The following is a 24,401-nucleotide window of genomic DNA, read 5'->3' as shown; positions in this document are numbered from 1 at the left end:
CCCGGACCCTGAGATCACCTTCTGAGGCCCTTCTTCGTGTGCCTCCTCCACAAGAGCTCTGGAGGGTGGCGACGTGGGAGCAGGGCCTTTTCAGTGGTAGCTCCCCGTTTGTGGAATGCTCTCCCCAGGGAGGCTCACATGGTGCCATCATTAGGCTCCACCAGGCAAAAACATTCCTCTTCTCCCAAGCCTCTGGCTGATTAAACAATTGATGCCCTTTCAAATGTGTCTGTTGGGGTTATTTTATTAGTAGTAGTATTATGTTAGGTATTTTGTGTTTTTATTTTGTAAAACACAAAATACCCTTTGAATGAAGGGCAATATATCAATTTTAATAATAATGTGCTTGTGTGCACACATGCGAAGAGAACATGAGGGTTTCTAGGGTGAGGTCTCTGTTTGCATATATGCACACATATAACACAATGTCGTTCCCCTCCACGTCAAATAAATAAACACAGAACATTGTTTTTGAACACTTAGGTATGTTTTATTTAATTTATTATTATTATTAAAAGGGTATAACTGTTTGGTTATCCCTGGGATAACAAATGCCAGAAGAAACTGTTCCCTAACTCTACCCATACTCATCCGTGTGTGTGTGTGTACAATATCAATCTCTCCGCTAAACAAAAATTAAAGGAAGTTTGCCAGCCCTTAAGAAAAAATTCCCACATCCACAACTGGGCCTCGCCTTTATTAGGACCCAGCGAAGTGTCACAATAGGAAGCAGCCTTCAAGTTTCCCAGAACTTTTCCTAAGTTGCAATGTTAAAAAGGAGGAGGAGGAGGAGGTCTGGATGAGCACAGAAAAAAACTGTCTTGATGTTGCGGCCACAAATATCTGATGTTGAGCAGGCAAACTTCTGCCTGCGTGCTGATGTGACTTATCCTTCCTCTGCGCCCCCTTGCAGCCCCCCTGCCCAGCCAGATCTGCTTTAGGGGGTCCCCCAGCCCCCAGTGCACAGGAAGGGATTTAGCAGCCTGAGAGAATGGGGCTTAGCAGGCAGGTGGGGTTGGGTGGGTGTGTGTGTGTGTGTGTGTGTGTGTGTGTGTGTGTGTGTGTGTGGCTGCATTGCAAGGCGTGAACGGCATCATTTTTTACCCTGATCATTAGTGCGGCGTATCCTTTACGATCGCTCCCATGGGGAGTGCAATTTGGACTGCTGAGTCGCTGGCAAATTCATCATTTCTGTCCCGCTGGAGATGGTGATGATGATGGCGGTGATGATGCGACGCCTGCCTTTTTGCATTCTGCCAAACGGAAGGACCTTCGCTAAGAAGCCTTTTGAAAGCTTACATTCCCCCAGCTGGCGGGCAGGAAATAATCACAGCGCATCAGCTCTCTGGCCTGGGGGATTGCGCCAGCTCTGACTCTCCTCCTCAGTCTGGAAAGCTGTTTGGTCTAAGAGCGCAGCAGAGGGCAGGCTTAGGTCAAAGGGCGGGGAGGGGGGAGAGAAAACCCACCCACCTCTGTTTATCGCTGGCAGCCAGCTTCCTGCGCTGTTGGGAAAGAGGCCACAGGGTGTAACGTTCATTCGGTAAAGGAAGGGTTTGCAAAGCCCCTCTGTGCTCCTGCTGCAATAGTAGTTGTGCAGAAGAGAATTTTGGCAAAGCGCAGCTTCTCTCGCCATCGTCTGGGAGTAACGGGACAAACTGCGCCGGCCAAAATCCTTCCTTCGGTCCAACTGTTGGCGTCTCTGCTCATCTACGAACGACTGCTTTGTTCCACTCCATCCTGCTATTTTCACTTCTCTCGATCGCACCCACCTACACTCACAACTGGGAGACCTGGTGCGCCATCTGGGCCAGGAAGCCATTTGTTGTGCAAGAACCGCCTCCATTTGGCTAAAAAATAAATATAAAGGCAACCACTTGGTTGTGATTTCTGGAACGCCTGAAGTCCCTGAATTGTTCTTCAACAGAATAATAGAATCATAGAAATGTAGGGTTGGAAGAGAACCTAAAGGGTCATCTAGTTGAATCCCGTGCAATGGGGAAAAAATATCCCCCAAAGAATCATCTGTTTCTGGGAAGCCCTGGCTCTTTCTCCTCAGCCGGACACTGGAGCTGGCGACCTCTGTGCCTGGCATTTTTTACCATCTGAACCTGCAGAGAAGTCCCTTGGGGCCGGCTCTCCTAACACTTTCCTCCGTTTCAGCGAGTGGAAGGGACTGAGGTGGCTGATGGATCTGGGTAGCTACTCGTGGGTGCTGCAGGTTTCTCAGCTGAGCGCATTTCGTGATGCCAGGAGATTGGAACAGCCCTTGCCAGGTTTTGACTCCAACCAGTCCGATGTGCTAAGCTTCTGTGCTTTCCCCCAAAAAAACGCCTGGAAGAGGGGTCATTTCAAACACCCAGGGAGGCAGGAGAAGGTCTGCTTCATCCGGAGCAGAAAGGGGTCCGTGTGCTTGGCTCCTCTCTCCTTTGGCACCAGGGTCTGCGGAGCCCCCTCTCTCCTGGGGACCAGGTGCCTTTTCCCAGGTGGGAGCAGGGCTCTGATGTCCTCTTCGTCACTAAAAGGCGATGCTCCATACTTGCGCTCAAGTCTCCGGTGGATCTGTCAACGAGAAAAAGGGGCAAGGGTGGTGAGCGAGTGTTCCTCCCAAAGGAACCGGGGCCAGCAAACAACAGAGTAGTAAAACAATACTAATAAAAATAAAAATAAAAACCTATTTAAAAACAGGACAGTTTGCAAGACTCCCTTTGCCATTCCGGCCACAGATGCATGTCTCACAAAAAAGAGGGCAGTGAGGATGCTTGCAATTACAATTACACCATGCAAACATAGAATTTGCCTTTCGAAAATGCCCAGCAAGTTACTAGCCCTTATGACTACGAAGGTAATCTTGGAACACATGCCAATTAATCCCTGGGTATAGCCTGGCATTGTATAGGTGACCACAAGGGAACCCCATCTGTGCCACCTTGACAGAAGAAAGGTGGGGTACAAAGGTAAGCAGTCCAACTCTGAGGGCCTTCTGGTGGCTCCCTCATTGCAAGAAGTGAAGCTACAGAGAACCAGGCAGAGGGCCTTCTCAGTGGTGGCGCCCTCCCTGTGGAACGCCCTCCAGATTCAGGTTGGTAGCCGAGTTGATCTGATGCAGTAGAAATATATATATATATATATATAAATTGTCTAGTAGCACCTTAGAGACCAACTAAGTCTAAGATCAACATCCCTTCAGATGTCAAGGAAATAAACAACTATCTGACTTTAGGCAGCCCTGTATAAGGAATTTTTAAAGGTTTGATGTTTTATTATGTTTTTGTATTTTGATGGAAGCTGCCCAGAGCGGCTGGGGCAGCCCAGTCAGATGGGCAGAATATGAATTAAAAAATTATTATTATTATTGACAATAAATAAGCAGACCCATCAGTCATGGCTCTATAATAAAAGCTGGAAGAATGACAACATCGACAACGGCCACCAACATTGCAGAGACTGAGAGGCGAGGGCTTTGTGTAATGACAAGCCAGAGATATGACATCATCATGCAAACTTTGTAAAGAAGCGTGAACCGGACCCCGTCATCTGTCTTTTTCTGTCTCCAGCACACAAGACAAAAAGCAGATGATTGCAAGCATCCTATTTCCGTCTCCCGCTCAGAATCCTTTATTTCCAACATGCCCTTCCCCAGCAGGGAAGGCTGTCCTTGCCCATTCAGCGGGATGCAGGCCGGTGGCACGGCACCTGCTTGGCACACACAAGGTTCCAGGTTCAAATCCCCGGCATGAAGGGCAGAGACACCACCCCAGTGCCCAGGGAGCCAGTCGGCTGGATGGAGCAATGATCTGACCTGGTACGAAGCAGGTTCCTATGTCTTAAGGGAAAGGTTGCAGCGCAGAGGTAGAACACCTGGTAGCTTTGCATGCAGAAGGTGCCAGGTTAAATCCCTGGCAGTATGTCCAGCTTCACCTGGGAGAAACCCCTGACCTGGACTCCTTGAGCCTGACTCAAATGCTGGGCTCCTATTCGCTGCGCTCTGTACAGTGGTACCTTGATTTCTGAACAGCTTAGTTCATGAGCAACTTGGAACCTGAACGCTGCAAAACTGGAAGTTGGTGTTCCGGTTTCCGAACATTTTTTCAGAAGCCGAGTGTGCTGTGTTTCCTGTTGCGCTGCTAATTTGCATCCCCCTGTGTTTCCTGTTGTGCTGCCAATTTGCGTCGCCCCATTCTAATTCAAGCCATCCGTTTCCGATTGCAGTGCTCTAAGGTGATATTTGGAGCTTATATTTGGTGCTTTTGCTTTGCTATTCATTTAGCGTTTTTTGTTTTGAGGCTTTTTCAGTTAATTTGTTTTTGTGATTGTGTGGATCCCAGTTCAGCTACTCATTGATTGATTGATTGATTGATTGATTGATTGATTGAGTGATTGATTGATTGTGTGGCTGCAGAAATGGATAAAAGCCCCCCCCATCCAAACAATGACTATCATCAGTGCAGGTAAGGGGGGGGGGATAATTTTAATTTTTATCATCTACCATATTGTTTTATTTTTTTTATAGTACAGTACATTGGTTATTGCTTTCATTTTATAGATGAATGGTCTCATTAGATAGTACATTCATGTTAAATTGCTGTTTTAGGGGTTGTTTTTAAAAGTCTGGAACCGATTAATCAGTTTTGCATTACTTTCTTGGTTTTGGAATGCTTTGGTTTTGGAACAGATATCCAGAATAGATTAAGTTTGAGAACCAAGGTACCACTGTATTCTCACCCCTCCCATCACCGCCACCTGCCAATCAGCACAGACAGCACCAAGTCAGATGCACTAAGAGCTTGACGAGGCAACAGGCAAACTGCATCTGAAGGATTGATGGCATGACTGGACCACCATTCTATAGGATCCCAGGGTATGTGAAAATGACAGGGGCTAAACCTCAAAATATAAAGATTAACGCAGCATCCAAATGTTAAACCGTCTCTGGCTATGCCCAAACCCTTCACAGGCACACCACATCACATGTGTCTCCTGCTCTCACCTTCTTCACAGACCGGCTGCCCCCGTACTCCTCCAGCTGCTGACGGAAACCCGGGTTGGGGTTGGCGACGGGCCGGGCTGCCTTGACGGCCTCCAGGGCGTCGTGCCAGTTCAGCTGTGTCACGGCCATGACGTACGCAAGGACAATGGTGGTGCTGCGGGAGATCCCTGCGAGGCTGGAGGCAGACGGAGAAGCCATCAGAAACCTCTGCCTCCCCTCCTGGCCTGTCGCAAGGCCCTCTGCCTGCATTCCCACCCACCAACAAACGCGAAGCCACGCTTGGGACCTTCTCGTGGGGTTGTTACTGGGGGACAACCAACCTCGTAGAACCAACATGCTTAAGTCTGATCAGTGCATGAAGGGGTTAAAGCCATAGAGTCAGGTGTCCTGCCAGGCTTAACTAGGTTACTCCCCCACTCCTTGGGAGGAAAGTAATCAAGCCTGTTGTTCTCCTTCCCATCTACCTGAGAAGCTCAGCATGTGAAGAGGCTAAGCTGGTTGCTACAGCTCAGCCGCATGTCTCTTACAAGCCATCCTTGCGTTCCTATACCAATAATTTAGGGACTTTCACCGCTGTAACAAAGCCAAGTTTTTTCACCTGTGTTTTCTGACTGCTGTGTGGGAAAGCACATGAATCTGACCTTTGGAGAGTTTGTAAGTAAACCGTTTTTAACTTACCAAACGTCTGGTCTTTTCCTACGATGGGGGAAGAGGGGACTGTCTTGGAAGTCACATATTTTAATGGTCTGACAGCCTAGATTTCCACACTTTACTTGCTGCATGATTTGAGATTTTAAATCTCTGCTGGGGTTCTCTGGTCAAAGAGTACTTCCCTAAAGCTTGGATCTTGGCGTCCAGGCTTTTTAAACCTACAGTGGTGCCTCGCAAGACGAAATTAATCCGTTCCGCGAGTCTCTTCGTCTTGCGGTTTCTTCGTCTTGCGAAGCACGGCTATTAGCGGCTTAGCGGCTATTAACGGCTTAGCAGCTTTAAGAAAAAGGAAACAAACTCGCAAGAACTCGCAAGACGTTTCGTCTTGCGAAGCAAGCCCATAGGGAAATTCGTCTTGCGGAACGACTCAAAAAACGGAAAACTTTCGCCTTGCGCGTTTTTCGCCTTGCGAGGCATTCGTCTTGCGGGGTACCACTGTATTTTTCCTTGCCAACCAAAAATCATGGAGCATGAACCTCACTTCTAGAAAAACCCTGGACCTCGAGGCAACACTAGGGGATCCCCGGCAGGGATATGGCTCAGTGTGACAGGAAGGCAAATAGTGAGGGACACCCTTTCTGAAGAACATAGGAAGAGACCCAGTGGGACAGAAAGGGAGGGGGCAGGGAAACAGAAGGGCAAGGACCTGTACATGTGCTGCAGGGGGGGCAAGACAGAATGGCTCTGTTACCTGCCCCCCCAGCAGCCTTCATCCTCTTGGTGCCTTCCAGGCGAGCAAAAACATCAATTTTGCTTTCTCATCTTTTGGGACAAGTTACATTTCCATATCGGTTTGTACAGTGGACGCTCGGGTTGTGAACATGATCCATGTGGGATGCACGTTCGCAACCCACAGCATTTGCAGCCTGCAGCGCTGCATCCGCGCACGCACGGTTGCGATTCAGCGCGCATGCGCAAAGTGCAATTTAGCGCATCTGCACATGCGCGACCACTGAAACCCAGAAGTAACCCGTTCCAGCACTTCCGGGTTTCGGCGGGTCCGTAACCCAAAAAAACGCAACCTGAAGCATCTCTAACCTGAGGTATGACTGTAATTCTTTCTTTAATTTTATTTTTTTTAATCCTCATGGAAATTCTCCAGCATTTTAATGCAAATTCTTCTAATATGCAGTTTTTAACTGCAATTTTCCCCAACATGCATTCTCCCCCCACAAATAAACTTTCCCCGATATGCATTCTTGTATTATATATTTTCACTAATATCTGCAGTTATATGCACCATTTACTGTGTGTGCAATTTTAGTACACATCGCTGAAATGTGCAAAATCTGGAGAAGCATCCGTTTCAAAGGATGGCTATTATTCCCATTTGCCAAATGTTTCAAAAAGTGCAGAAAGTGCTGAGCCCTCCCTCCAAGTGGTGTTGGACTCCAACTCCCATCAGCCCCAGCCAACATAACCCAGTGCCCAGGGATGATGGGAATTGTAGTCCAGCAACATCAGGCAGATCATAGTAGGCTGTGCAAGCGTCCTGTTTCTCCCAGGGACCCCCCAGGTGCCCCCCAGGTGCCCCCCGCCAGAAAGCCCACAACAGCCGAGTGAAACAACCCTAAAAAAAAGTCAACATACCAGTGAACAAGGCAGTTCCCTCCATGCAGGCGACAGGAATGGATGAAATGGATGCATTTCTTGAAGTGCTTCTTGCTGGAAGGACGAAAACAAAGCCAAAACACGGTTCAATGCCAGGGAGCCAGATTTCAAGAGCAGACTCTGCACAACCTTAGCCCCAAAAGACCATGGGATGGAATAGAATCAGAGACTTGTCCCCATGGATCATCTAGTCCAACTTCCTGCAGTGCAGGAATAACTCTGACTAGTTCTCAAAAGTTCAAGCTGTGGTTTTCCCAGTAGTGATGTATGGAAGTGAGAGCTGGACCATCAAGAAGGCTGATCGCCGAAGAATGGATGCCTTTGAATTCTGGTGCTGGAGGAGACTCTTGAGAGTCCCATGGACTGCAAGAAGATCAAACCTCTCCATTCTTAAGGAAATCAGCCCTGAGTGCTCACTGGAAGGACAGGTCCTGAAGCTGAGGCTCCAAGAGAAGAAAAGACTGCCTGGAAAAGACCCTGATGTTGGGAAAGATTGGGGGCACAAGGAGAAGGGGACGACGGAGGACGAGATGGTGGGACAGTGTTCTCGAAGCTACAAACATAGAATCATAGAATCATAGAGTTGAAAGAGACCACAAGGGCCATCGAGTCCAACCCCCTGCCAAGCAGGAAACACCATCAGAGCACTCCTGACATATGGTTGTCAAGCCTCTGCTTAAAGACCTCCAAAGGAGGAGACTCCACCACACTCCTTGGCAGCAAATTCCACTGTCAAACAGCTCTTACTGTCAGGAAGTTCTTCCTAATGTTTAGGTGGAATCTTCTTTCTTGTAGTTTGGATCCATTGCTCCGTGTCCGCTTCTCTGGAGCAGCAGAAAACAACCTTTCTCCCTCCTCTATGTGACATCCTTTTATATATTTGAACATGGCTATCATATCACCCCTTAAACTCCTCTTCTCCAGGCTAAACATGGCCAGCTCCCTTAGCCATTCCTCATAAGGCATCGTTTCCAGGCCTTTGACCATTTTGGTTGCCCTCCTCTGGACACGTTCCAGTTTGTCAGTGTCCTTCTTGAACTGTGGTGCCCAGAACTGGACACATGAGTCTGACCAAACTGCGGGAGGCAGTGGAAGCAGGAGTGCCTGGCGTGCTCTTGTCCATGGGGTCACGACGAGTCGGACACGACTAAACAACTAAACAACTAAACAACAACAAGCTCTCAAAAAATAACTCTTACTATGCCCCATCACCCCACATGGAACTTCTTCTCTGCCCCTCTCCTTCCCTCAAGGTTTGGAGCTGAAGCGTTTCAGCTTGAAGCCGCACTTTCAGTCAAAACAGAACCAAAACTTCCTGACCTGGTTTTTGCTTCTTGCGCAAACTCAAAAGTTGCAGGACTGGAGTGAAGCGATACCGTCGAGATCTTCCTCCAGGCCATGGGATTATATAAGTGATCGTGTTTACTGGGACTCTGCACGTGGCTGAGCGACAGGTCTGCGGTGTGTTAACATGTGCGTTCCTCAGTGCACCAGTTTCAGTTTTGCAATTGGTGGCGGAGGAGAGAACACAAGCCTGGCCGCGATTGTGCAAAACATGTGGCAGACCCCAACCCAGATTCCCAACATCTCTGACTTCTGTCTCGTCAGGATTCAGTTTCAGTTTATTAATTCGTTTGCTGAAACACCTTTTCTCCCCTTCTTTTCTCAACAGTGGTGCCCTCCCTGAGGAACACCCTCCCATCAGATGTCAAGGAGATAAGTAACTATACAACTTTTAGAAGAGATCTCTTTACGGAAGTTTTTAAATGTCTGATGTTCTATTATGTTTTACATGCGCTGGACGCTGCCCAGAGTGGCTGGGACAACCCAGCCAGGTGGATGGGGTATAAATAGTAACATCATCATCATCATCATCATCATCATCATCATTATTATTATTATTATTATTATTATTATTATTATTATTATTATTACCGTTACTTACATGTTGGCCTCTGGTGTGTCTGGAAGAGCAATGCGGAGGTAGATGATTCCCTGGAAAAACAAACACCCAATGACTGAGATGAGGCTCCCAGGAGGAAAGGCAGCAGTTCAACAGGTGCAGCGCCTGCCATAAAGTCCCGGGTTCAATCCCCCAAGGCATCTCCAGGTAGGACTGGGAAAGTCCCCTCCCTGAAAGTCTGGGGAGCTGCTGCCAGTCCGTGCAGACAATACTGACCTGAATAGACCAATGACTTGACTCATTAAAAGACAGTTTCCTAGGTTCCCTTGTATCTGGGCTGAGTTCAGGAGGAATTCCAAACATTTTCTTTATATCTCGCTGTGCGGAGCAGGTGGTGATCTAAGGGGGGTTAAACTTTGGGTCTTTTGCATTGCACCCCAGATCTCCTTCTGCCCAATTTAACTGTTCTTTCTTTTTTCTTATAAGGCTGATTGGGAGTGGCCATAGATCCATGGTAGAGGAACACAGAAGCAGCAGAAGTTGAGTTATACAAAGTCAGATCATTGGTCCACTTGACTCTATATTGTCTACACCGACTGGCAGAAGCTCTCTAGGATTTCTCCCCCCCCCCTTTTTAATTATTAATTTTATTAGTATTCTCCACACAACAACAACAACAACATGGAAAATAACAATGCACAAAAACAAGCATACAAAAATATATATCCAAATCTTACAAAATAATAATATAAACACTAAAAGAAAAACAAACATTGACTTCCACCAATCCCACAGCACCTCCTTTACCTCTCATTGTGTCTTCCTGTTTTCCTTATCGTCTCTATCCTAGCATCTAGATATAAACCCCTCTTTCTTATCCTTTCACTTTCCAAGGTTATTCCAGACACAGCCAGATTTCTGTCTTCGAACCTTGGCTTTTAAGGTATTCATTTAGGCACTCCCATTTTCCTTTTTCACTTCACTTTTTGGTTTTTGTCTTATTATATCTGTCAATTTGGCTAATTCTGAATATTCTGAAAGCTTACATAACCACTCTCCCCTAGTGGGTAGATGATTCCCTTTCCAATACTTAGCCACCAGGATTCTTGCTGCAGACGTTGCGTATAAGAAAAATTTAGTTTTATCTTTTGGAATATCATCATTTAAAATTCCTAAGAGGATTTCAGACAGGGAATCTGTCTGGAGATTCCGGGAAATGAATTTGGGACCTTTCTGCTTTCAAGGCAGAAACTTTACCACATGCTATAACTCCAGCCCTAGCAGCTGGATTGAGCCTGGGTAAGAGGAGACTGAGAGGAGATATGATAGCCATCTGCAAATATCTGAAGGCCTGTCACATGCAAGAGGGAACAAGCTTGTTTTCTGCTCTCGAGGTTAAAACCTAGACCAAAGGATTCATGTTACATGAAAGGAGATTCCGGCTAAAGAGCAGGAAGAACTTTCTGATGGTAAGGGCTGCTCAACAGTGGGACCGTCTCCCTCAGGAGGTTGTGGGCTCTCTTTCCTTGAAATGCAGATTAAAACTCACACCAACTTTCTAAACTTTAAAGGTAAAAGGAAATTGTACCCCTGACCGCTAGGTCCATTCACGGATGACTCTGGGGTTGCGGCGCTCATCTTGCTCTATAGGCCAAGGGAGCCGGCGTTTGTCCACAGACAGCTTCTGGGTCATGTGGCCACTAAGCCGCTTCTGGCGAACCAGAGCAGCACACGGAAATGCCATTTACCTTCCCGCCAGAGCGGTACCTATTTATCTACTTGCACTTTGACACGCTTTCGAACTGCTAGGTTGGCAGAAGCTGGGACCGAACAACGGTAGCTCAACCCGTCGCGGCAATTCGAACCACCAACCTTCTGAGCCCTAGGCTCTGTGGTTTAGACCACAGCGCCACCCGCATCCCAAATTCTAAGCTTTAAAGGTAAAGGGACCCCTACCATTAGGTCCAGTCGTGGCCGACTCTGAGGTTGCGGCGCTCATCTCACTTTATTGGCTGAGGGAGCTGGCATACAGCTTCTGGGTCATGTGGCCAGCATGACTAAGCCGCTTCTGGCGAACCAGAGCAGCGCACGGAAACACCGTTTACCTTCCTGCCAGAGCGGTACCTATTGATCTACTTGCACTTTGACGTGCTTTTGAACTGCTAGGTTGGCAGGAGCTGGGACCGAACAACGGGAGCTCAACCCATCGCGGGGATTCAAACTCCCAACCTTCTGATCCACAAGCCCTAGGCTCTGTGGTTTAGACCACCCGCACCCCAAATTCTAAACTTTAGGCTTGTCTAAATAAGAATGTTTTTAGCAGGTGCCAAAAAGAGTACAGGGAACGTGCCTGTTTGATCTCAATAGTGTGCTCCCATACAGCTCCCATGGGACGCGGGTGGCGCTGTGGGTTAAACTGACTTGACGATCAGAAGGTCGGCGGTTCAAATCCCCGCAACGGGGTGAGCTACTGTTGCTCGGTCCCTGCTCCTGCCAACCTAGCAGTTTGAAAGCATATCAAAGTGCAAGTAGATAAACAGGTACTGCTTCAGCAGGAAGGTAAACGGCGTTTCCGTGCGCTGTTCTGGTTTTGCCAGAAGTGGCTTAGTCATGCTGGCCACATGACCCGGAAGCTGTACACCGGCTCCCTCGGCCAGTAAAGCGAGATGAGCGCCACAACCCCAGAGTCGGCCACGACTGGACCTAATGGTCAGGGGTCCCTTTACCTTTATACAGCTCCCAAAGGAGGAGGAATTTCCAGTGGATTGGGACCCAAGGATTAGATCTGCCTGCTGCTTTACCACCCCCAGTGATGTCCAAAATCCACTGTCGGAGGCCACTGCCTCGCATTGTCTCAGAGTAGCGCACTGAAACCCCCTCCCTGCCTCCAATAAAAACCCAACTCACTCATACCGGAATATATGGCTGTGCGGATTCATGGATGGAGACGATGTGGGTGATATTGTGCCTGCTCAGCTGGTCGAAGTCTTTGGCATCTAGGAGAAAGAGGAGGAGGAACACAGTGCGATTGTTTCAGTCGTCCTTATTTATTACCCAAGCAACTTAGGGATGTGAATGCACAAACTGCTGATTGCCTGGCAACCCAGAATATGCAGAATCGCATGCTGAAATCATGTGCCCTCACTTCACTGCCAGACGACAGCAAAAGAACAAATGCTCAGTCTAACGAATTCTTGGATCCTGAAACAAGGAGAACATTCATTGCAACCTCTAAACCCGTTCATGCTCAGGGGCGATGTGAGCTGCAGTCCAGCAACACCTGAGGGATAGCACAGTCTGTAGAGCATGAGATTCTTCTTCTCAGGGTCGTGGGTTTGAGCCCCACGTAGGGCAAAAGATTCCTGAATTGCAGTGGGTTGGACTAGATGACCCTCAGGGTCCCTTCCAAGTGGAAGTCCAAATATCCCCACACCTCCTCTGAACAATGGCCATCTATTGCTTTTGCCAGAAATAATCTCAGAGCATTAAACATGCAGTTATGTTTAGGCAGGCCTCTCAAGTGGACGCCATTGCCATTCTAAGAGAACAAGGGAGATATTCACAGTGAAGTCCAGCACCTCTTTTTCTAGAAAAATAGCACTGCGTTTAAGGGCTTACCCAAACTTTGCGTTCCTCCGCTCTTTCCAGGCATGGTCTGAACACACTTTTTTTTTGGCTCCGGAACTTTCCCCACGAAAACCTGCTCTTTAAAGCCCAATTGGTGCAAACACCAGTCTGTGGAAAACCTGAACTGACGTTTGCTCCGATGCAGCTTTAAAGAGCGGGTTTTGTGGGGAAATTTCAGGCAAAAGCTTGGACACGGAGCACTAAAAAGCGCAGGCATCTGCTGGAAAGAGTGAAACATAAGTGTGGATAAACCCTAACATGAGACAATGGGGATATTGAAAAGCTGGAAGGTGGGCAGAGGAGGGTGACCAAAGATGACCAAGGAAGACAAGCCTTAGCAGGAACGGCTGAGGGAACTGGGTATGTTTAGCCTGCAGAGTAGAATGACAGAATCATAGAATTGGAAGGGACCCCAAGAATCCTGTAGTCTAACCCCCCCGCAACACAGGAATCTCATCTAAAGCATCCATGATGGTTGGCCATCTGAAGACCGAGAGCTGATATGATAGACATCTTCAGATATCTGGAAGGCTGTTGCATGGAAGATGGAGAAAGCTTGTTTTTCTGCTGCTCTAAAGGGCAGGACCTGAAGCAATGGCTTCAAAGGACAAGCAAGGAGATTCTGAAAGGTGCATATAGTATTCTGCTAGAATGGGAAACAAAAGATGAGGAGGTGAAGTCGGTCATGATCAAATGGGCACAAGATATAGGACATAATATATGGAGAATAGATTTAAAATTTACAAACTGTAAGGATTTGCTGAACCAATAAATTGAAGTGGAATACAAAAAAGGGAGGTATGAGGAGGTCCGGGAAATAAGTTAAAAGAACATAAGTAAAAGAAAAAATGTATGTTTTTAACTGTTTTTATTTTGTATTTTTCTTTTTTCTTTTTCATTTTTACTGTTATATTTCAAAAAATTTTAATAAATATTTTATAAAAAAAATAATTACAAACTGTTCTCTTCTGAAAGAAAATTATATGAAAGTGATGTATAGATGGTATATAACACCAGTACAGATTGCAAGAATGTATAAAACCGGATCAAACGTATGCTGGAAGTGTAAAGAAAAAGACAGGACCTTTTACCATATGTGGTGGGAATGTAGAGAAATTTTAAAAAAAATGGGAAATGATATATAATGAGTTGAAGAAAATGTTTAAATTAACATTTGTAAAAAAAAACCAGAAGCATTTTTGTTAGGGATTGTAGGACAAGACCTGCCAAGGAAAATAAAGAACTTATTTCTGTATGCTACAGCAGCGGCAAGAGTCTTAACAGCACAAGGATGGAAGAATGAGGAAATCCCAACAAAAGAACAGTGGCAAGAGAAATTGATGAACTATGCAAAACTGGCAAAACTGACATATAAACTGCGAGACAAGGACAACTGTGACTTTGAAGAAGAATGGGAACTTTTTACAAACTACTTTAAAAAACCCCCAAAATGAATTGGACTCCTTAGCAGGTTTTGAATAAACATACACAAATTTATTGATTGTTAACATAAGAGGCAGATAATTTAAGGATCGTTACAATTTCACAATATGCAGAGAATAACATGTGTTGAAAAATCAGAGAGAGGAGCTGAGGGAAGTCTTGGGGTTTCTTCCTGGGGTTGCGGAAGGGGGAAAAGGGGGGGAAACAATGAAGATGATATGTTTTGATAATTTGTTACATTGAAATTCTTAATAAAAATTATTATTATTTTTTTTAAAAAAAGGACAAGGAAGGAGATTCCAACTAAACACCAGGAAGAACTTTCTGATGGAAAGAGCTATTTGACAGTGGAACGGACTCTCTCAGAAGGTGACGGAGGCTTTGAAGCAGAGGTTGGGTGGCCCTCTGCCAGAGAGCGAGCTCTTCAGCTGAGATTCCTGCATTGCAGGGGGTTGGACTAGATGACCACAGGGGAACCCCTTCCAACGCTACAGTTCCAGGAATCTATAAGTGAACAGGCAGTCGAGCAGAGTCCTTGGGCGCCATGTGGCTTACAGGTTTTGAACTAACCCACCCAAGGGCCCACAACTGCCTGCCTGCGCATTCCCAGCTAGCTGCTTTGGAACGAGTGCCTTTTCACAACGCAAACACAGGAAAGTGCAACTTTCTCCAGAAGTTCCTGGGATTCCAAACAGGCGAGAAATACATGTTGGCGTTCTTGTTATTAAATATACCAAGAGAAAAAGAGCACACCAAGAACTCAGACTGTTTTACAATTTATGTAAATTTAGAATCTAAATGTGTTTTCATCTAATATTTGATACTTCCAGCGGATGAAGGTGAATACATCGAAACAGGGCCCTGTCCTGGCTTCTGATCCGTAATTGACTTCTGACCTCTGCTCAATGATTGAAACTAAGACCTTCACGTCCAGGGACGCGGACTTATAAAAAATATTTGGGGGGGCCCGGGAAAGCTCATGAATAATAAATAAGCTCATGAATATGCAAATAAAGTGGCGCCGCCTCCTCGTGAGCGAATAGGGGAGAGCGTGCTGCGCCTATTAATCAGCTCCGAAGGAAATTGGGTGGAGCCTTTGCTCGGGAGGGAGGGCAGGAGGCATGCAGCCCGACCCTGTGCATTTTGGGCTGGGGGAGGGGCGGCGATGGCGCTCTGCTGGAGGGGTGCCGGAGATTATTGGGGGGGCGGAGCCCCCCCAAACGAATTTTTGAGGGGGCTCGGGCCCCCTCAAGCCCCATGGAGTCGGCGCCTATGTTCACGTCAAACCTGAGGCTCCAAGACTTTGGCCACCTCATGAGAAGAGAAGACTCCCTGGAAAAGACCCTGATGTTGGGAAAGATGGAGGGCACAAGGAGAAGGCGACAGAGGACGAGATGGTCGGACAGTATTCTCGAAGCTACCAGCATGAGTCTGATCAAACTGCGGGAGGCAGTGGAAGACAGAAGTGCCTGGCGTGCTCTGGTCCAGGGGGTCACGAAGAGTCGGACACAACTAAACGACTAAACAACAACAGGCAGTAATAATAAGAAATTGAGGTTTCAAGTTTCAAACAATCTCAAAAACAGGGCAGAAACTCAAAAACAGGGCTGAAGCGCTCCTGACTGCTGATGGATCAGTCTGTAACATTAGCAGATCGTGAAAGGCTTGGCAGGCAGGTTGCAGCAACTGTTGCTTCTGCTACTGCTGGGGCGGAGGTCATTTTTCGGTTTGGGGGCCACATCTCCTTCCAGGCAGCTTCCCATGGGCCACCACGTCCAAGGGGTAGGAGGAGCCATGGGGGAAGTGAGCGGGGGCAGGAGGCAACAGCAGGTGGGACCCTAAGTTACAATCCAGCCTTGCCAAAAGGGCTCTGTACCAAATCCCTTCTCTCCAACATCCGGGAAGCCTTATTAAAGTCTTGGAAGATGGATTCAAGCCAAGCAAAAGCACCCAATTTTTTTTATATGCGATAACTGCAGCAAGGATATTGTTAGCCCAAAGTTGGAAGCAAGAAGGAATGCCAATTAAATAAGAGTGGCAAGAGGAATTGGTGAACTATGCTGAGATGGCGAGATTCACCGGCAGCACCAGAATTTCCTAAAGGAATGGAAGAAGTTTTGTAGATGCAGTGGTACCTCGGGTTACATATGCTTCAGGTTACAGACTCTGCTAACCCAGAAATAGTACCTCGGGTTAAGAACTTTGCTTCAGGATGAGAACAGAAATCGTGCTCTGGCAGCGGGAGACCCCATTAGCTAAAGTGGTGCTTCAGGTTAAGAACAGTTTCAGATTAAGAACGGACCTCCGGAACAAATTAAGTACTTAACCTGAGGTACCACTGTATTTGGAAAGCAATTGCAATCAACTGACATCGCTTGTAGGGTTAAAATAAGTTTTGTAAGGAGTAGTATAGAAATTATTGTGAAAAGAATTAAGTTTAGGTATTAAGATTTGGATTTATGGCAATAACTGTAGTACCAAATGCATAATTAGAAAGGATTTTAGAAAACCACCAGTTGAGGCTGAAGGAAGTCTTAGGCTGTGATAGTCAAAGATTTTGAAATGATGTTTAAAAGAATGATATGCTGGAAAATATGTGGAAAAACCAATAAAAAATTATTATATATATTTTAAGAAAGTACCCAAGGGAGGTACTGAACAGGGCCAGGAAAGTCCTCACCTGGCAGAGAGGCCTGTGGGCATTTGGCCCACAGACTCAAGATTCCCTACCCCTGTACCACAGAATCAGAAAATCAGGGTTGAAAGGGACACCGGGGGATCATCTAGTCCAACCCCCTGGAATGCAGGAATATGCAGCTCTCCCTTACGAGGATCGAACCTGCAACCTTGGTGGTATGAGCACCGCACTCTAACCAATGGAGCCATCTGTCATGGAGGCTTTAGCTGAGATTCCTACATTGCCGGGGGTTGGACTAGATGACCCACGGGGTCCCTTCCAACTCTAGAATTCCATGATTCTATTATCTGTCTAACGTTTTACTCAGCAGTTTTTCCTGCTGACACGCTAAAGAAAACACCAATCCAGAATAAGTATTTGCTTCTCTCCCTGCTGCCCCAGCATGTTTCAAAGGCCAGGACAACAGGCAGAGATGCAAATGGCGAAGTCTTCCCCGCCCTGAAAATGCAGCCACAGGGAAAGACGCAGATGGCCTCTTTGGGCCTGCCAGGCATTGACTGGGCTAAGACAGGCACAGGATCCCCGCCAAGGTTCACAGCAGAATCCAAAAGAAACACAGGCCTCTATTATTCCTCCCAGGATCTGCAGCACGCCCATTTCTCAGACGACTCACCTATGAAGTTGCCGAGGAAAAGCCCAGGGAGAATCTGTTGGACACAAAAAGGAAAGTCGCTGTCAGTTGCAGCAGCTCTGAAGGATTTCTGGCAGGAGTTTCTCCCAACCCTTCCTGGAGGCGGTTGAACCTGAGAGCTTCAACTTGCAAGGGAAGGGCTCTGAGTGCGCGCCATAAACATTTATTAATTTAAATACTTTTATTTTGCTTTAAACAAATACACATAAATATAGACAACCAAAATGACAAAAGAAAATTCCTTAATAGTAGTAATAATAATAATAATGAAAAAAGCTAAAAAAACCTACACAAAATATCAAAGTACATGGCATAAAACATAAGCCATTATGGGAAAGGAAAAAAGAAAAAGGAAAGAAGAAGAAGGATGGGGGGGAAAGGAAAGGAAAAGGAAAAAGGGGGGGGGAGAAGGAGGGGGGAAAGGGGGGGGGAGTAAGATAAGCCAAAACACAGGAAGACTCATCTCTTGTACCATAAACATTTAAAGCACATGACTTCCCCTATGGACTCCTGGGGCGATAGTTTGTTAAGGGTGCTGGGAACTGTAGCTCTGTGATGGGTAAATTACAGTGCCCATAGGCAAAGTGAAGCGGTGCAAACACAGAAAAACTTCTTCTTCTTCTTCATATTATTTTTATTTCTTTTCATGGTACAGAGGCTTTCCCCAGGCTGTTGGAGGTTTCTCTGAATTCTGACTAGGGTTGCCAGACCTTCGGGTCCGACCTGAAGTTCAGGTTAACCTGGCCCTCTCCAGGTGGCTGGTGAAGGACTTGAACATCCGTGTCAGCAAGTGTGCTTTTAATTTAAAAAGAAACTTATTAACTTTGCATGCAACTTTGAAGCTTTAGCCTAGCAGGAGCTGGCTGCAAAATATAGGATAGACACTGGGGGGGGGTGTCCTGCGTTCTTCCCCTCCCCTGTCCCAATTAACTTCCGTCTCCAGGGGCCACCCCTGTGACATCGCCAGAACCCGCCCTTAAGTCTCAGGTTTGAGCCCTGAAATTTCAGTGCCTGGGATGCGCTGGATGTGGCAATTCTGACAACATTCAGGCTCTGTGGGGCTTCATTCAGTGTGTGAGTGCCCTGAAACATAAGCACACATGCCTCTTCCTTTTCCTTTCTCTGTGGTTCAAAGGCACCTTGGTTTCACACATCTCTGCATAGCTGTCAACTTACAGATTTGAAAATAAGGGACCAGCAGCCTCAGAAATAAGGGATCAGCAGCCAAAATAAGGGATTTTCCAAGCACAGGTATGTTCAACTTCTGAGCCCCTCCAAGCCAAAGGCAGAAAGCCCAGCCAGCAGCCAAACGAAGCCTCAAGCGGTGGTTCCCACAGCGCAGCAACCCAGCAAAGGGGAAGCAGCAAAGAAAACCACCGTCACCTCTCCGCTGGGAAGCGCTGAGCAAAGGCGAGTCCCCAGGCAACGTGGCCAATTTGATCGGCACAAGGCATGCAAGCTGCACCCCCCCAGTCGTTCTTAGACTCCTTATTGGGTGAGCAACACAGCCAAGCAACACAGTTGGAGCCTCCCTCCTCCCTGGCCGGCAGGGAGGGAGGGAGGGAGAGGAGCTGCTTCCTTTGAAACCTGGGAAATTTAAGGGACATCATCAATAAGGGACAGCAGCAGGGATAAGGGAGTTTCTCGCCAAATAAGGGACGGTTGACAGATATGCATCTCTGTTTGCTGTGCTGCCAAAGTGCTGAACTGAGATTTGAGGAAAGCTGCAGGGACTAGCAAGCTCTTAGGAAGTGTGAGGGGTTGAAAGATCTGAGAAATCGGGAGCCTCCTATTGGCTCCGCTGGAATAATTCTGATTTCCTGGTGTTTGCTGGGTTTCGCCAACGCCCCTTTGCAAACCTGCCACAGTTGCTACCTCCATCACCACTGACCACAGAGCAAGACCACCACTGATGGGCAGCGAACGCCGAAGCACACTGCAGGATCCTTTGCAAGCTGTGGGCGGCCCTTCGACGTCCCAATTTTGGGACGTCAAAGCACAAAGTAGCTTGACATTGTGACACCAGGTGGTTGGTAAAGGAGCAGCCTCGCCCACCATTCAAATAAGGTCCAGGAGGATAGGATCTAGCTTACAGAAATGGTTTCCCACCCCTGCACTACAGCATACAAAATAGGCACCATGTGCCCCCTATTCTGTAAGCTCCAGCACCTCTTTGAAGAAAAGAGTCATCTATGACACCATCTATTCCTCTTGGCCAATAATGGCATTAAGGGGAAATGAATAGGGAAACCTCAAAGCTATATTGGTTTCATACCTGCCCACAGACTGTCTCGCCTGAGTGGTGCATGCTCTAGTTATCTCCCGCTTGGACTACTGCAATGCGCTCTACGTGGGGCTACCTTTGAAGGTGACCCAGAAACTACAACAAATCCAGAATGCGGCAGATAGACTCGTAACAGGGAGTGGCTGCCGAGACCATATAACACACGTCTTGAAAGACCTACACTGGCTCCCAGTACGTTTCCGAGCACAGTTCAAAGTGTTGGTGCTGAGCTTTAAAGCCCTAAACGGCCTCGGTCCAATATAGCTGAAGGAGCGTCTCCACCCCCATTGTTCTGCCCGGACACTGAGTCCAGCGCCGAGGGCCTTCTGGAGGTTCCCTCACTGCGAGAAGCAAAGCTACAGGGAACCAGGCAAGGGGCCTTCTCAGTGGTGGCACCCACCCTGTGGAACGCCCTCCCACCAGATGTCAAAGAGAAGAATAACTACCACACTTTTAGAAGACATCTGAAGGCAGCCCTGTTTCGGGAAGCTTTTAATGCTTAAGAGGTTATTATATTTTAATATTCTGTTGGAAGCCGCCCAGAGTGGCTGGGGAAACATAGCCAGATGGGCGGTGTATAAATAATAAAATTATTATTATTATTATTATTATTATTATTATTATTATTATTATACCCGTTCTCAATGAATCCTGGGAGGAAGGACTGTGGAATCACCCCACTAAGGCTCCTTGTGGGATGTCAGCTTCCTGGAGAGCAGGAAGACATATCCGTTGAACTAGTTTAGTTCTGCAACGGAGGCAGAATTCTGTCGCATTCTCAAGACAGAGATGGTTGGCAAGCTGGGTGGTTGCGGGTGCAGGTGGTTGCCTGCTTTAGACAGAAGCACAAAAAAGAACCTCTGTACATTGGGAGTGGTCTTTGACCTCTCCTTGCTTATGTCCCAGGGGGACATAAAAAGAGCCCACAGGATCAGGCCAATGGCCCATCAAGTCCAGCATCCTGGTCTCACAGTGGCTGGCTGAGCAGTTGCCTGTGGGAAACTGGCATGCAGGATTTGAACACAAGAGCAGCTCTCTGCTCCTGCAGTTTCCAACTGCTGGCATTCAGAGGCATTGCTGGCCAGCGGCCATCAACAGCCCCCCCCCCCCGAAGGAAACAGTGGCAAAAGACACCTGGCGAGCAGTTTGGGCTTGTGAGCTGCCTGTAACCTTTCCACACATCCTTGCTACCGTCACCTGTGCACTGGTAACTTTGTACCAGTAGAGCAGTTGCTGGTCCCGGCCCTACCATTGGACAATGTGAGGGGATCACAGCTGCAGCCCCTAGCTGCCCCTCCTAAGCCCCCTGGCCATTGTCCTCTGTGGGGGGCAGAGCTGTGCAGGCGACACAGCCTACTTTGCCCTCCCTCAAACTAACGTGTAAACAGGTACTATTATAGCCACCACCTAAGACCACGTGCCTACGGGACCGCCTCTCCTGGTATGCCCCGCGGAGGACCTTAATGTCCACAAATGACAACATTTTGGAGGTCCCAGGTCGCAAGGTGGTTAGATTGGTCTCAACTAGGGCCAGGGCCTTTTCGGCTGTGGCCCCGATCTGGTGGAACGCTCTGTCACAAGAGACTAGGGCCCTGCAGGACTTGACATCTTTCCGCAGGGCCTGCAAGACAGAGCTGTTCCACCTGGCCTTTGGTTTGGACTCAGTCTGACCCTTATGCTTCCCTCCCCTTATGGTTTTGATCTATGGGCTACTTTTAAAATGAGGCTGCATTTTAAACTGCATTTTAACCTGTATTTTAAATTGGTCCCCCCCACATTATGTTTTTACTGTAATTTTACTGGTGTTAGCCGCCCTGAGCCCAGCTCTGGCCTGGGTATAAATAAAATGTATTATTATTTATTTTTTATTATTATGTTTAAGAAATTAATTCTGCCTACACTTTGGAACTCCCTGCCTCATGACACCAATCAGGCACCTACTCTGCACTCTTTCCAGTGCCTGATAAAAACATTCTTGCTTATCTAAGCCTACGCAGACATGAAGGTGTATGTTTTAATCTACTTTTAGTTTATTGCTGTTTTTATCTTTTGACTGTTTCTGCTGATAAGTTTATTGTTTCATTCGCTTTGAGAATCGCTTTGAGGGTTTCCCCCTCTAATCACGCGGTGGGAGAGAGCTGCACCATCGCTAGGTGTGTCAAATTCAAAGATCCAACTGCTAGTCCAGCTGGCATCTGTGTCTGCTGTGGGGAGGGGGTGACCATTTTGTCCTCCCTCTCAAGTGGCAAAAATGTCTGGGTCCCACCCTGAGGGCTGGGGTGTGTCCCTTAAATCAGAGGAGGTTCATTGTGGCAATAATAATAATAATATGCCGCTCATCTGACTGGGTGACCCCTGTCACTTTGGGTGGCTTCCAATAAATTAAAAGCTTTGTGAATGTGGAGCTGGTGGCCCTATGGATATTGCTGAACTCTTATCATCCCTGACAGGGGCTGGTAAGAGATAGACCCCAGCTATACTTGTTTATTCCATTTCCCAAGATTTATAAACCCCTTACGTACAAAATCTCAAAGTGGTTTACAAAAATAATAAAATTATCTGTTTAAAAATCACAGTTAAAAACAACTATTTAAAACATTCAAATAAGTAAATAAATACTTGGGCAGCCCTTGTCCGTCCCTCCCCCCCCCCCGCTTGAAACAAACCCTCTTTCTCTGCCTTGCCCCCCAGGCTGGTGCCCTCCAGAGCCTAGAACCCCCATCAGGCCTTGCCAGCCACAAAGGTACACTCCATAGCAGCTTTGCCCAATCGCATTCACAGATAAAGTTTCCTCTACACATCATTAGTCATACCTTGTTCATGCCATTGCCCATGGTCCAAAGCACACTCTAGGCAGAGAGCAGAAGTTGTCCTGGTGTGTGTGTGTGTGTGTGATTCTCTTCCACAAAATCCCCAGCAATAGGTATGGAGCAGGGGGCGAGGTTTTTCTCTCGCTAGGCCTGGCAGAGTTCCCCACTGCCTCGCTTCACTTCTCAGGACCAGGCAGGAGGTGGAAAGGATCTCTCCAAGGTGGCAGTTCTGCTTGCCCCTTGGGGAGCCGATAAATCAGCTGCAGACCTGCTGCAAACGCCCGGCCTCTTTCTCCTGCTCTGGAGAAAGCTCCTTTCGTCCAAGATGGCAAAGACGCTACTCCTGGAAATGCCCTTTTCCTGGCCGCCTCCTGTAGCTGGCACGCTGACAGTAGAGGATAAACTCCACCTCTTTCGTAATCGTGGGGGTGTGTGTGTATGTGCCAAGGGCAGGCGGTGCTGCTGCTGCTGCTGCTGCTGCTGCTGCTCCACCGCCGGGACAAAGCTCCAGTGTTCAGAGAGAACAAAACCTTTAGTCTTCCTGGCTCGGTGACAAGCCAGGGCTGTTGGGGCATGCAAGAGAGATGCGCCTCCCTGCCTCGGAAGAACGGTGCGCAATTACGCAGCAGCCGGCCACTTCTCTGCCCAGTTCCCGGGACATCCCTGCAAAAAAAACAACAACGCTTTCTGGGGAGCTGTCCCAGCAGCACACAGGCCTCTGGATCGTGGGTGAACATGGCAGGCCTCCTCTAGTGTAATGTTGCGCAGTAAGGCAGGCAGAAGGCTGCTTGGGATCTACAACTCGAAATGTGTGATTCACTCCAGCAGCAGAGAGTGTGGGAGGCCGGCAGAATGCAATGTTCCCGGCGCGGAATGTACGAGCGCAGGGCCGCCTGCCTGCGGCAGATCGAGTTACATGTCCCTTTACGAAAATAGAGTCGGCAAAGCACGAGGCCGCCTTAGCTGGGCGGAGAGAGAGACCTCTCCGGAGCGATCGCCGGGGTTTCCTATTGGTTTAGGAGGAGGAACAGCAGCAACGGAGTAAAATGGGATCGCGTGTGGCTGGCTCTGCCTTTATTTTTATTTTTTTAATTCTATCTTTATTAATTTAAAATACATTTATGAAAAACAGACGTACATACAAGTAAACAAACATACAATCAAACAAATAACAGAAAAATCAAACCACCACACTATAAGATATAAGAAGATTAATATAATTATCATCATATACACTCCTGGTATTGAGCACAATTATAAAATTTATAGGGGGGAAATTAAAACTGACTTCCAATTAATCTCACTGTACTTTATCCATTACTTTATACCGCACAGTTACATATTTCTTATATAATTTCTTTTTACCTCCCTACAAACTTATATTTATACAATACAGGGATCAGTCTAATTCTGCCAAGATGTTTCCTTTTATTCCATAGTTTTCTAAATATTCTTTAAAGATTCTCCAATCCTTATAGGCTGGCTGGCTCTGCCTTTAAAGCTGCAGAACGACACCATCCTCACGAATTCTATTGATGGGAGCGAGTAAGCGCATCAGAAGAGCTTGCTGCCCCAAAGTTAGCTCAGGTGGTTAGAGGGTGGTGCTGATAATGCCAAGGCCCAGGGTTCAGTTCCTATGTGGGCCACCTGCATATTCCTACCTTGCAGGGGGTGGACTGGATGACCCTCTGGGTCC

The 24,401-nt window shown here is 47.3% G+C and overlaps 1 protein-coding gene across 1 annotated transcript; it reads right to left on the bottom strand.

Annotated features, from left to right (window-relative positions):
- Nucleotides 1-465: 465 nt before the first annotated feature.
- DUSP15 (dual specificity phosphatase 15) lies at nt 466-23,147 on the bottom strand. Its single transcript, XM_081196748.1, has 7 exons — nt 22,709-23,147; nt 17,594-17,627; nt 12,126-12,208; nt 9,255-9,304; nt 7,289-7,363; nt 4,988-5,162; nt 466-2,559 (listed from the first exon to the last, which is right to left on the bottom strand). Exons 1-7 carry the CDS (start codon nt 22,727-22,729, stop codon nt 2,344-2,346), a joined length of 654 nt encoding a protein of 217 aa, XP_081052874.1. The 5' UTR covers nt 22,730-23,147; the 3' UTR covers nt 466-2,343.
- Nucleotides 23,148-24,401: the final 1,254 nt, after the last annotated feature.

This window comes from Podarcis bocagei, assembly GCF_964188305.1.
Source record: "Podarcis bocagei genome assembly, chromosome: 5".
Lineage (NCBI taxonomy): Eukaryota > Metazoa > Chordata > Lepidosauria > Squamata > Lacertidae > Podarcis > Podarcis bocagei.
Note: the sequence above shows the minus strand (reverse complement) of the source record. Positions and strands in the feature narration are given on the sequence as shown.